The sequence below is a fragment of the Corvus kubaryi genome, unplaced genomic scaffold (assembly GCF_017639235.1).
Source record: "Corvus kubaryi isolate FWS band 111438036 unplaced genomic scaffold, C.kubaryi_AGA036_p1.0 37357, whole genome shotgun sequence".
Classification (NCBI taxonomy): Eukaryota; Metazoa; Chordata; class Aves; order Passeriformes; family Corvidae; genus Corvus; species Corvus kubaryi.
Window position 1 is genome coordinate 473,436 of NW_024581117.1, and position 12,845 is coordinate 486,280.

The 12,845-nt window shown below is 38.3% G+C and overlaps 1 protein-coding gene across 8 annotated transcripts in view; it reads left to right on the forward strand.

Moving 5' to 3' along the window:
- Nucleotides 1-12,845, forward strand: part of SHC3 (SHC adaptor protein 3) — a 75,867-nt gene that overhangs the window by 40,250 nt on the left and 22,772 nt on the right. For all 8 annotated transcript variants that reach the window (XM_042033210.1, XM_042033207.1, XM_042033206.1 and 5 more), the window contains 3 exons: nt 6,453-6,516; nt 9,182-9,301; nt 12,420-12,473. In XM_042033210.1, the coding sequence (XP_041889144.1) occupies nt 6,453-6,516; nt 9,182-9,301; nt 12,420-12,473 (238 nt within the window). The remainder of the gene's footprint in view (nt 1-6,452; nt 6,517-9,181; nt 9,302-12,419; nt 12,474-12,845) is intronic.

A 12,845-nucleotide genomic window follows, 5' to 3' on the forward strand; every position in this document is an offset into this window, starting at 1 on the left:
AGAAAAATATTTGTTAGACTAAATGTTTTCACTTTACTTTTGTAAAGTTTCTTGTGTCTGCCTTTGAAGTATCTGCTAATATCTACTCTTTGAGAGAGAAAATACTTTAGTGAATGATCTGAGGCTGGACCCAGTTTGGAGATTACTATGATCCTAGCAACGGATTTAGCAACAGAAAACAGTTTTAATTTCTCTCTCTCCATTTCTCTGGCCAGGACTATGATAAATAGCTAGAGACCCGGCTGAGTGGAGAAAAGCCTGGTGGTCATAAAAGAAATTAAAGGATTGAGCTCCTTAGCAGATCTAAAACTTAAAGTACATTTCAGTTTAGATTTTTTTTTTTGTGTCATTGACCATATTCTTGACAGTCGGAGGGTTGTCTGTAAGGAAGGTTTTGTAGCTGTGCATTCAACACCAAGGTTTTATATGCCCTTACTTTATGTTCATCAAAGCTGTGTATGCATGCAGAGTTTAGAGATATAGCTGAGGTGTGCTGGTAGGATAAACAAGTTTCACTCTACATTTCCTAAAGTAAGACCATTGTTCAGAACTACTGTGTTGGAAGAAATCATCAAGATCAGGTAGACTGCTCCATTACTGATGAATGAAACTGGATTTTCTGAAACTTACTTGCATGTTATGAAAGAAGGTACAAATTGTACAGAAACTGTCTCAAATATTCCTTAAAAGGTTAGGTCATCTATAAATACAGAGAACAGAGCATACCAATGGATAAAAAGTTTCTTTGCCAGTAAAAGCAAAAGAGTCTTTTGAGGTGCATTTGTTTCCCTTAGGAGATTAATGGAAATCTCACACTGAAGATGCAGGAGCATAGGAATAACTATCATTAGATAGATTGCATACTACACATCTAATGACATGTGGTATTCTATGCCTAATAGTTGCCAAAGCCAACCACTTGAGTGTATAAAGTTTATTCAGTAAACCAAAAATTAATTTGGCCAGCTTCCTTTCATTTTCTGCTTTTAGATTTTCTACATGTGAGAAAACTCCATTTGAAGAAACAAAATGAGGAGCTGACAAAAAGAAAAAGAAGAGTTGTCATCTTGATCTACGAGTGACATCAGCTTGTGTGACACATCTGCTTGATGTCACCTTATTCCACAAGTTTAAAAGTTTTCTTCCAGGCTTCCTACCAAGACAGGCTTCACTTCGGTCAGGATGGTGACAAATGGCATCACTCAGTCTCTCTGCACTAGATTCTGTGGGGGATTCCCTTCAGGGGTGCTGCTGCACAGTGCTCTGGATTTGTGGCAGTAGGTGCATCTCCGCCGCAGAGTTAGCCTCCCCTTCCTCTCCACACCCTGTGATTCGTTCTCCTGAGCTACTGCTTCAGCCTTCCATCCTCCAGACATGGTCAATCTTCCATCAAATACTGGTTTAGTCTTCAGACGTTGGGAATGTCCCCTGTGCTACTTCAGACAGCACATGCTCATTTGCCTTTGCAAATGAACAAAAAATATTCCAATTATTAAACAGACTTCTAAAAATATGGGTTTTGTCTCTGTTTTTTTTTTTCTATTTTCTCAGAAGCAAGTTATTTTTATATTTAGTACAGACTTTGTTTCTCCTCAGCAAATACTGGTACAATACTTGGTAATGATTAAAAGTTACTAAAATTGACAGGAACTTAGTAATGTTAAGAAATAACTGTGAGCCTTCTGAACAATTCTTCCATTTAGAAAGTCTTTCTTTTGATGTCTGTTTTTCAACCTGTGTAGTCCTAAGCTTTTGAGGTGGGGAAATATAAACTTGGGAACTACAGGACAGTAGAATATCTTAACAAAAGAGTATTAGTAGGTTTTAAATATTGTTACACAAAGCATTTCAGACAAAAAGTAGTCACATTTTCTCACCTCATTATTTGAGATGGCTTTACTTTTTCCAAATATGTTGAGAAAATCTGTGGGTTTTGTATGTATCTGTTATTTCCCTGAAACAAGCGTTCTGCAATTCTGGGGTTTAATTAATTAAATCCTATTAACTAAGAACAGGAACAATAAAACATCACAATCAAAAAATGGAGAGTATTTTCATGTGATGATGTTTCCTAGAGGAGCACATTTGAGCTTCCTGTTATACTTTGTATAACAGAATAAAATATCACTAAAGCTATGAATGACACCAGGGCATTAGCCTTTTTAATGGAACTAAATGGCAATATAAAATGCCCCTTTTTCTGTCTCAGATGTCAAGCCACTTTAAAGAAGGGTTGGTCAGTCTCAGAAAATGAATATTGGTGATTTTTTTACTGAATACACTTGAATGCTGAAATTATATTCAAAATATGCAACATGTTTTGTGCCAAGAAAATGACTCCACAGTATGGCCATCTGCAAAGCAGAAAATACTCTTGGACAGATTTGGAACTCAGCATGTGGTCCCTACTGCAGACAGCACAGTAACTAATTTTACAAGAGATCGGCATAACTCTATACTGATTTTCGTCTGAGCCTAGCTAATGAAGCAGGATGTAGCTTAGAAAGGTGTAATATGTGTCTGTGTCAAATAATTTTCATATTGGAAAGGAACCAAATGTAGTCACATCCAACTTTACCAAACTGCACAATATTTAGCCATGCAGATATATACAGAACTTTTATTTTTGCCTTACTTAGGTGAGTGTTTCTTTGCACAAGTCAAGTGATGGCAGCCTACCAGCAATACCTGTTCCTGGGCTTGATTTGTGACTCAGGTGTTTGTGCTGCTTAGACATTTGCAAATTTGGTTTGCTGCAAAAAAAAAAAAAGGTTACATCTGCCCTGTGCTACCTGGCAATGCAAGCTGGGAAAAAATCTTTAGGCCAGTCTTTCCACATCACCAGGCTATCTGTGCACAACCTCACCCCCAAAATGATCTGGAGTATTCTGAACAGAGTGATCTGGAAACTATTATAGAATCATAGAATGGTTTGGGTTGGAAGGGACTTTAAAGACCATTGAGTTCCAATCCCCCTGCCAAGGGCAGGGATACCTTTCGCTGGACCAGGTTGCTCAGAATCCCATCCAAGCTGGCCTTGAGCACTTCCAGAGATGGGGCACCCACAGTTTCTTTGGGAAACCTGTTCCAGTGCCTCACCTCCCTCACAGTGGAAAATTTCTTCCTAACATCTTGTCTAAACCTACCCTTTCAGTTTGAAGCCATTCCTCCTTGTCTTACCACTAAATGCCCTTGTAAAAATCTCTCTCCATCTTTGTTGTAGGCTCCCTTCAGGTACTGCAAGGCCACATTAGTTCACCTTAAAGCCTTCACTTCTCAAGGCTGAACAATCCCAATTCTCTCAGCCCGTCCTCATAGGAAAGGTGCTCCATCCCTCTAATCATCTTGGTGGCCTTTGGATAAAATGCATATCAGTGCAGTGACAGATGTTCAGTCGTCCTTTTTTTTTTTTATTATTTTTTCAAACTGCTTTTAGACTCCTTCACTCCCACACAGGAAAAGTACTGTGCCTTCTGTTTCAGGCATGCGAAGAGTTGCTGCCAGGACACTCTGACCTTGATTACACAGAATTGCTCTATGAATATGTTTTCTGAAGTTCCCAGCATTTTCACTAAAAGCATTGTTAACTTTAACTCTGCAGTTGCTTGAATACATTTAGTATTCACAGAGTTTCAAAACCCAAAGGGTCCTAGTCTTCCCACAGCCTTTGGGAACACTGAGTTCTGTAAAACTGAGATATTTTACCAAAAGGAAGACAGGTAGCTGGAAATTGTATAGTGCTTTTTTACTGAGTGAGAGGATGTGTAGCCCAGCTTTTCCACTCTCAGTGCTTCCTCTGCTCTACCAAGACAGGGCGTGCAAGGAGTAGTCAAGGCTGCCTTGCCAAGTCTTGCCCTGGCCTTCAGCCTTTTCAGCTAGTGTGTTTCCTCACATATGCTCAAGTGGTAGTTTTGATCAACAAGGTCCTTGAGTCAGATGGATCGATTGAGTAACACACTTAATGTCTGTTTGTCAGGAGCTGGCAGATAGAAGAGCTAGTAGCAAAACTGCTACAAAACCCAACCCTGCACTAGAAAAATCACAAGATTGCACACATTTTTTCTTGGGTGCAGTGGCCTGGAAATCCCCTTGTCTTTCTATAAGTTCCATGCTGCCACTAGAGAGAGAAGATGATGGGGGCAAATAGGAAGAGAAAGGAAGTTATAGACTAATTTATGTCTCAAGAATATATCTCTGAAATCCAAGTCTTTCCTGTGAGACGCAAAACCTGCAAGGTATCTCAATGCACCAGTTGGAGCACTGGAAGAGACAAAGATGAGACAAGTGTTGGTGATGTCTCTCTGAGAGCAACTTGGAGTCAAAATGCCTGGGAAACGAAGACATATCTGGTGAAGCAAGAGGCATGGGTCTGAAAGACTGAAGTGGGCTGGAGACTGCCACTGGCCTGGACTCCCCATTCCATTACCTCCAAATGGTTTGCTTCAGCAGAAGAAAGAGCTGGGAAACAACAAGTTTTAGCTCATTAGCCAGGGAGGCTGACTCTGTAAAAGATGATGTCTGTTTGTTTTTCTTGAGTCAAAGACAAGCATTTATGGTGAATTTTTCTATTGAGAGGTATACTATTTACTTTCCCCTGATTACATTTTCAGGAGTGACCTATGTCTCAGTATCATGGTGATCGCTGTGTGATGCTTGCTGTGCTTTATTTCTAAATTCATCAGACCTGTTCTTTTAAACCAACTGCTTTTTACTTGCTTTGTAAGAAAATCTAGCAATTACTTTAAAATGCTTGTTTGGAGTAAAAAGAAATTGTGGTAAAGGTGGGAACTAAGTACAAGCACTGAACCATGAAATGGGGTGCAGTTGTAGCTATAATGGCCTGAGTGCATATGTAAGGCAGGATTTGTAGTGAGAGGCAATTTTATTAGATAAACAGATGTAGTTGGGGGAGTAAGACAAGTTAGGGAACAATCAACCTCTCCTCTAGACCTAAGGAAGATAATGTGCTTGAAAGATTTTTTAACCATCTTAAAAAAGATTTTTTAACCATTTATAGCAAGAGATGCATCTTTATAGCATCTCTTGCTATAAATCTCACACTTCTTCAGAATGGCAGGACTGTAAACCTGCTTCAAGGCATGTTCCATTCCCACAAACACCCACTTCCCCAAACCAATAAAATGTGATTCTTTCAGGTGATTCAAACTTTGGATTGGATCCTAGCTAAAAGCTCACAAGGCATAATGATATAGCAATTACTGATTGCCACCTGATACAATCTGTAGCGCTTGCTGAGTCGTTATGAATTGAATGCTGCTATAAGTGTATGACATTGTTCTCCTGACTCACCTGTTGATCCTGTGCATAGTTGAAATACACTGCATATGGCACAAAGTTAAAATCATTTATGTCTTTATCCAGATGATGTTTCAAGGTTTTGATTATTTTGACTATTCTTTAGCTTGTAGTTCATTGTCTCCCATTCTGTTGTTTTCTAGTTTGGGTTGGGTTTTTTTTGGTTGGTTGGTTTGGTTTGTGGTTTTGGAGGGGGTTTTTGCATAAAATATGTGTTATTTTCATGGTTTTGGCTCTAAATATAATGTGTTGTTAGTCTCAATACATATTAAAAATAGTTAAATAAGGTTTGGAGTCACCTTTGCTCATTCCTGTGAAGCCATTCTGTCTTGCAGTATCAGGGGGACAAGCCTATTAAAGCCTTGTACCTGGTGGTCAGAACAAGGTCTGTGTGTACAGCAGCAAATTCTAAACACTGACCAGACTGACTATTCAGATAATAAGTTGCTAAATACTGAAAGGAACTATAAGATTTGTTTGAAGCAGTATGATTTCAAGAGTTTTTTGGTGTGCAGTTACTCTTCTATGAAAGGGTATGGATTCAGATCAGTTTTGGACATACATTTCTTTCAGTCAACCTGAGTGTGATGGGAAAAATGAAGCAATATTAAAAAATTGAAGCAAAAAGTTGATGGCATTAATTTTCTTTATAATGTAAACATAAGGCCACTAATAAATTACTCAGATTGTATTGAACTAGTATCAATTAAAATGTTGTACATCTCATGTACTGTATAGAATGGACATATTACCAGGAATATTTTGGGTTCTGATACTATCTAAAGCCTGGTGGTTTTGCTCTCACTGGAAAAGTGCATAGTATAGTAGTAAGAAAAATTATGATTTCTAACTCTCTTATTAAAATAAACATTTTTTTCAAAAAGAAGATGTTAAGCAGTGTACAAAAGTGAGACTTGAAGGATGGTATTAAGAGCAATATGCTAATTTACAGTGAGAAAAGGTCTTTTTAATAGTGTGAGGAAACATTTTCTTTTTTAGAACAAAGCTAACTGACCTGCTAGCTGTCCTCACTTGTGAACAGAAATACAGTCGAAGTTGTTCTTTCCAGTGCATTTCAAGCGTAATGAAGAAACCCACACATTCTTTTGCCATAAAGCTTTTTTCTGTCTCTTCAGGGAAGCAATCAGTCGTGTTTGTGAAGCCATGCCTGGTGCCAAAAGAGCCTTCAAGAAACGAAAGGTATTTTTTTCTCTTGTAGTGCAGTTGACTGTATTTTCTGTGTTCAGCACAGTGGAGACCAGGCACAGCAGGCAGGTGACTTTAAGGCAGCTTTGAGAATTGCAGATGATTAATCATTTAAAGTATTGGCTGTTTTCACCCACTGTATATTGTTGCTTGCCCTTTTGGTCAGGATCTGCTTTTCTTGGCATCTGGAAGTATAAATACATCCAGGATGAAGGCTGTGCCTTTATGCTCCTTCCGTAGAAACCTCCTCCTTTTATTTTATTTCTTTTGTAGATTGGAGGTGGAAGAGTTAAAACAAAAATGGGATGCCTTTTCGTAAAATGCATAACTAAATTATGAAAATAGGTGCTGGAAGATACCGCAGAAGCCCAAAACATATATAGTTTTGAGAGTGACTAGATTTGTTATTGAAGCATAAATCTACTGATGACATTTAATGAGTTTGGTAATCACTGATTTCTGGAAATGGAAATAGCATATGAGGTGATCCTTTGTTCCCTGTGTTCTTTCCGTAAATACCTGTGGCTGATGCTCAGTGCCCAGCGCTGATGGTGAGTCCACTGTGTACCTGACATTTTGTTACCATGCTTTTATTTTTGTTTGTGTGCTGGGAGTTAGAGGCTTCAGACAGGGAGAGGAGGAAGCCTTGGCTCAGCTCCGGCACTGATGGCTCTCAAGAGTCTCTTCCAGAGGCCTGCTGGCAAAGCTGGGATGTAATGCTGTCTCTAAGGGAAGAAGCATAGAAAGTAGTTAATTATAGGCCTCGTGTGTGTTCTTAGGCATGGGAGGAGAATGGGCAGGTGAAGGGAAAGGTCTGCCTGCCTCCCCAGCTGCTCCACCATCTAGGCAGAATCTCAGCAAAAAGGGATGGGATGAAATGCCGCTTGTTTGCAATGGAGAATCATCCCCTGGTAAAATCAATCATATGTGACAACATGTGTCACGGTGTCATGGGAAATTGACTCAGAAATTAAGGTTACGGTTTCACCACCACCAAATTTATCTCATTGGCTTTTCTTGGTTCTCTGGCTTTTCATTTTAAATCAGAAAGTAAAGACGAAAGTATCTTTCTTCTTGGATAGCAAAATGACACAAAATATAGTTGGAAAAATAAGTTAAACAGAGTTCCAAGTGCCTAGTGACACACTGTGCTGCATTACAGGTTTTATAAGTAATGTTGCTTATCAGTTATTGAAAAGACATAGCAACAGAACTTCAGATAAATGTGAAAGACATGTCTCTGGTATGTATATTCATCATGTTTCTGCCAGTAGTGGCATATGAATTTGGTTAAGGTGACATGTACTTCCTGAGGCCAAGTTTTCACACTTTACCCACACTGTGGATAGGTGATCCTTAGGCATGACCTGGGAATCATGACGGATTAAGGAAAGAAGAGATACAAGAATATTCAAAAGAGTTTTTTTTATTGCAAAGTTAATGAAGGACTAGCTCTGTAACATGACATGGTTGAAATAATGCAGCACAGGTTACACAGGAGCAGTATGTAGGTAGTGTATTTTTAATGAGTTAATCAGAAGGAAAAGAAACTAAAATTGAAAGTATGTAAAATTTCAGGACTACAGAAGCTCAGGTGTGTCCATCCTGCTACGAACAAAACTATGTAAGCTTGCAGGCAGCTTAGGACAAATGCAAATATAGTGGCAGAAGAACACTGCCTCCAGTCACAGATTTGCTTTTATGTCCTAATGACCAGTATAAATATTCATCAGTGAAAGTAGAGCAAGTGGAAGGACTTGGTCTGTTACTGCTGGGCAGTCTGATTTTTTACAGGCTGTGGTTACTTGAATGAGGCTGCTCTCATGCAGCTATGTGGCTCCCCATAGTTGTCAAAGGAGAGAAGTTTGTGAATTTTGCTTTGACAGCATAACATCTATTGCAAAAAACCTCCTGAAAGATGGTGAAATGCCTACAAAACTTATCAATATTATTACATTCCCTGTATTACATTCTTAGACTTATTCTCCGAGAATCTTTAATGCATGTTGTACCCCAGCATACAGAGGTTTTATTTCATCTATATCTGGCTTTTATCTACTGTTAAGTCTGCAAGCAAAGTCACAGAATGGTTTGGGTTGGAAGGGACCTTTAGAGGTCATCTAGTACATAACACTCCATATCCCATTTTGTGAGCATCCCAGTATCACTACAGTACCACTTTCCATGTGGCAAGGGGGTAGAACAGTTGGTAGATGCAAAGCAAACAACAGATTTCTTTTTGAGAGTTGAAGCTATTTTTACAGAATAAGAACATTGTCATTTTAAGATATTGACTGAAGGCATTCATCTTAGGCAGCTTACTTGGTCCCTTGGTGAAGATGAGACCTTGCTGTCTCACAAAACCCCTATATTTTTGGTCAAGGGTAGATGAATAACTGCTTGGCTAGTATCACTACTACTACTACTACTACTACTACAACATTATTATTATTATTGTTGTAGTAGTAGTAGTAGTTAGTAGTAGTATAAATAGAGAGAGAAATAATTTCCAGAGGAAAACAGCTGTTGCAATTAAATGATCTTTGAAAAGTGATAAACTTTTGAGAAGCCTTTAAGATCACCACTAACCCTGCATACAATGAAGGTCATTAAAAAAAACCAGAGAACAAAATTCTGCTTTTTCCCCCCCTCCTCACAGCCACCAAGCAAAGTCCTTTCTAGCATCTTGGGAAAGAGCAATCTTCAGTTTGCAGGAATGAGCATAATGTTGAATATCTCCACCAGCAGCTTAAATCTAATGAATCCAGATACAAAACAGGTGAGTGTAACTTCTGTATTAATTTGTGAGGCTTTTGATGAACAGCCTGCTGCACAATTATTTGCTGTCTGCCAAATACTCAGTTGCTCAAAGTCATTATTCCTCAATAATATCATAAAATGAATGAACCCAAAATATAAATCAGAGTGGAAGTCAGATAAATTCACTAATCAAAACAACTTTGATGAATTATTTTCTTCATGCCATGTTTCAGGTAGATTGGTTTTGCTCTTAAAAGACCTATGATGTAAAATACCATTTTCTGGTCATGGGAGTTCTTACTGAATAAGATTACGAACTTTCAGAGTGGTAAAAGAGATGTGCTTGGAGTAAAAACTAAAATACTGAATGTACATTCCCAATTTTGTTGTTTTCTTCCCATTTGGAGTCTTAAAGGGCAAACTATTCCTGAGGCACGGCTAAAAATACAGCCTCAGGGATTTTGCAGTGCAGTGAAAGGCCAGTCTTTTAGAGAGACAGGGCAGCATTTTTAAAGTAACTCATTTCTTCTTCTCTGTGTTGAAGGTATAGACAGACTTTGGGGAATCACTGCAGTGGTTTGTGAATGATGTATGAGACGAGAAAAATCCTTGCTCAGAGTATATATAAAGAGGAAGCAGACAGACATGCGTAGTCACTGCTGTGCTATTTGCTGTGAACCACATACTGCGTTGGGGCACGCAACTTTCTGCCCAGATACAGCCAGAGAGGAAAAAGTAAAATTCCTATTGTCCTTTGGAGCCTCAGGGTTAAAAAACAAGAAAAGATATATATACTAAGAAAAAGCTTGCTGTTTATTACTATGTTTTCATTTGTATATCTTCATTCTTATCCTTATTTAGAAAACATTATCCTTATTTATCCTTATCTTATCCTTATTTAGAAATCTTCTACAGTGAGCACTGAGACTGTGGGAGGAGTGCTATGATGGGCTGCAGTAGTTTGTAGCTTTACTATGGAATATACACAGCAGTGCTTTTCATAAGGACAGTTACCCCCCATCAGAAGCATAAGCACTTGATGTTAATTAGGTCTACTAGGAAAGTGCCAAATCCTGAAGGTCACCTTGTAGTCAACCAATGCTAGGGCAGAAATGTAGTTAAACTGATTTATTCCAGAGAAGAGTCATCCCCCACATGTTTTGCCTTTTCTCTGAGTTGACAAAACTGTTGATCTTTCTCTCATATCATTCTTTTTGAGGCAGATTCTTCTGGGTGCTGCAGGCCTGGGAAATGTCTGGTTTCTCAGTGCTCCCTAGTCTGGCTGTGGCCGCCCCTGTTTCTTGTTTATGCCGAGGATTTGATTTGCAGATGAGCACGGCCCAGCAGCTTTGCCCTTTGAGGCCCCCAGCAGGAAGATGGCTGCAAACTTTTATTAGCCTCTTTTTCCCAGCAGATCTGGAAGAAAAGACAGTGTTGTTGGCCCTTGTGGTAGAAGGAAAGTAACTGCACGTACCCCTGCAGAACAGTTTTGTGAACATATTAAGCAGGGATGAGTGGTAGACGATTTTGTTTTGTTTATTTCTTTAAAATGCAAGTTGGCATAGATTGAAAGGTTTCTGAACTATATGCCAAAATTAGCGAATTATTTTATTTTGAGCAATGCAAGGCATTGGTAATTTGCTGTGTCTCTTTTCAGTATTTTGGTATTGGCAGAAGTGAGGTGGGGAATACCCCTACCTCAAACTAAGCTAAACCAAATAAGCTGTGGAGTTAAAACAATAAAAACCCTGACTTGAAATAATGGTTTCAAGCACTTTTCAGCTTTCTTAAAATTTGGAAAAAATTAGTTTAGTGACAATCTGAAATAATTTGTCTTTTATATGACGCTGAAGTAAAAGATTGGGTTATTTGCATAAGTCAAGACAGTGGTAATATGAAATAGAACATCAGTTCTATTGTTAGGCTATTCTACATGCTATATGTATTCTATATTGCATATACTCTACTGTTACTTTATCTTTATGGGAAAAACAGAAGGAAATTGTCACTGATGAGTAACAGAACACTAATTCACCAGTGAACACTTAAAAACTAACCACATCTTCAGAGGCTGTTGTGGGACAAGCAGGGCTTTTGGAAATGAAGGGCTCTTTATACAAAAGAAACACTACAAATAGTAATCAGCTCTCTCTGACTTAGCAAAACAGCAAGATACAGAGAAAGTCCTGTCAGGCTTTTTTCTTTACAAGGATGGTAGTTGATAGTTCAGGTCTTTAAGAAGCAGATTAGAGGAAACAGCCCAGAGAATATCTTTCTAGCCTATATTGTTTTTTCCATAATGTTTTTTTGTATATGGTTCCCTCTCCATAGGCACTAAACAGGGGCCTGTCCCAACCCAGATTAATTCCTTGGCATGGCTTTTGTGACTCAAATATCAAATGAAAGTTTCTTTCAAATGATATTTTCTTTCTTGGTTGTTACATGATTTCATTATTAAAAAATTCCGTAAGTTAATTCTCAGAATAGCAGAGATGTTCTGCTTTTATTAGAGGTTCAGGACAATTTGTCTCTTCCCAGAGAAATATCATATTAGTTCAAATTGTACATAAGCAATTTGAATTTCAAATGCCCTGGAGTGTGCCTGTGAATTTGTCCACAATGCTACACTGCAGCTAGATTCACAATTCTGTTTGTATATTGCAAACATGTTGATGTTTGAAACATAAAATGACAGTAGATGTTGGATGCAATGTTAGGAGCCTTAGCTGGTGTACAGGTTGGCATGGTTTCATTGATTTCACCAGAGTGGCATCAGCAGAAAAATGGTTTGATGAATAGGACCTTTTGTTTCATTTATCATTATCTGTAATAAAGAAAGTGAGTTTTAGCAGATTAGAATTTCTCCAAAGATACTCCCTGACAGGTCTGTTTGATTTACTGGAGTTCTGAGCATGTTTAGCAATTTTACAGTGTCCTGGTACATTTTTAAAAACAGCAGAATAGATACATTCATCCTAAAGTTTGTTTATATTATCATTCTACTCTTTTAAGTCCTTGTAGGTAATTTTGATCTTGATTTTGGATTTTCACCAGCATACAAGCAAAAAAAGAAATCAAAATTGCAAACTGTAAGAAAAGGATCTGACTCACACTTATTCTTTTTTTGATCCATACAGATCATAGCAAATCACCATATGCAATCCATCTCCTTTGCGTCTGGAGGTGATCCGGTAAGCATTTCTCTAAAGCCTTCTCCCACATAGATACTGCTTTATGAGGACTGTGTGATAAAATTTAGTGCATATCTTACTAACAGAAAAATATAACCACAGTAGCTCCTGTTTCTTCTTTCATAAATTTTTCTTGATTGTTGCCATCAAGTACTCTTTGAGGGGAGCGCCTGACAAGCGTTCATAGATCCTCCCCTTTGAATGACTGAAACAAAAAGGATCAAGGGACTATAAGCATTCACATAATAACTGGTAAGCAGGGCTTCCTTTTTCAGAGTAATGTAGTATAGTCATATGGGCGTTGTATGGATTTTTATCCTGACTGTTTCTCATCTTGCACTTTTTACAGTAATAGAATATGTTGCAGTTATA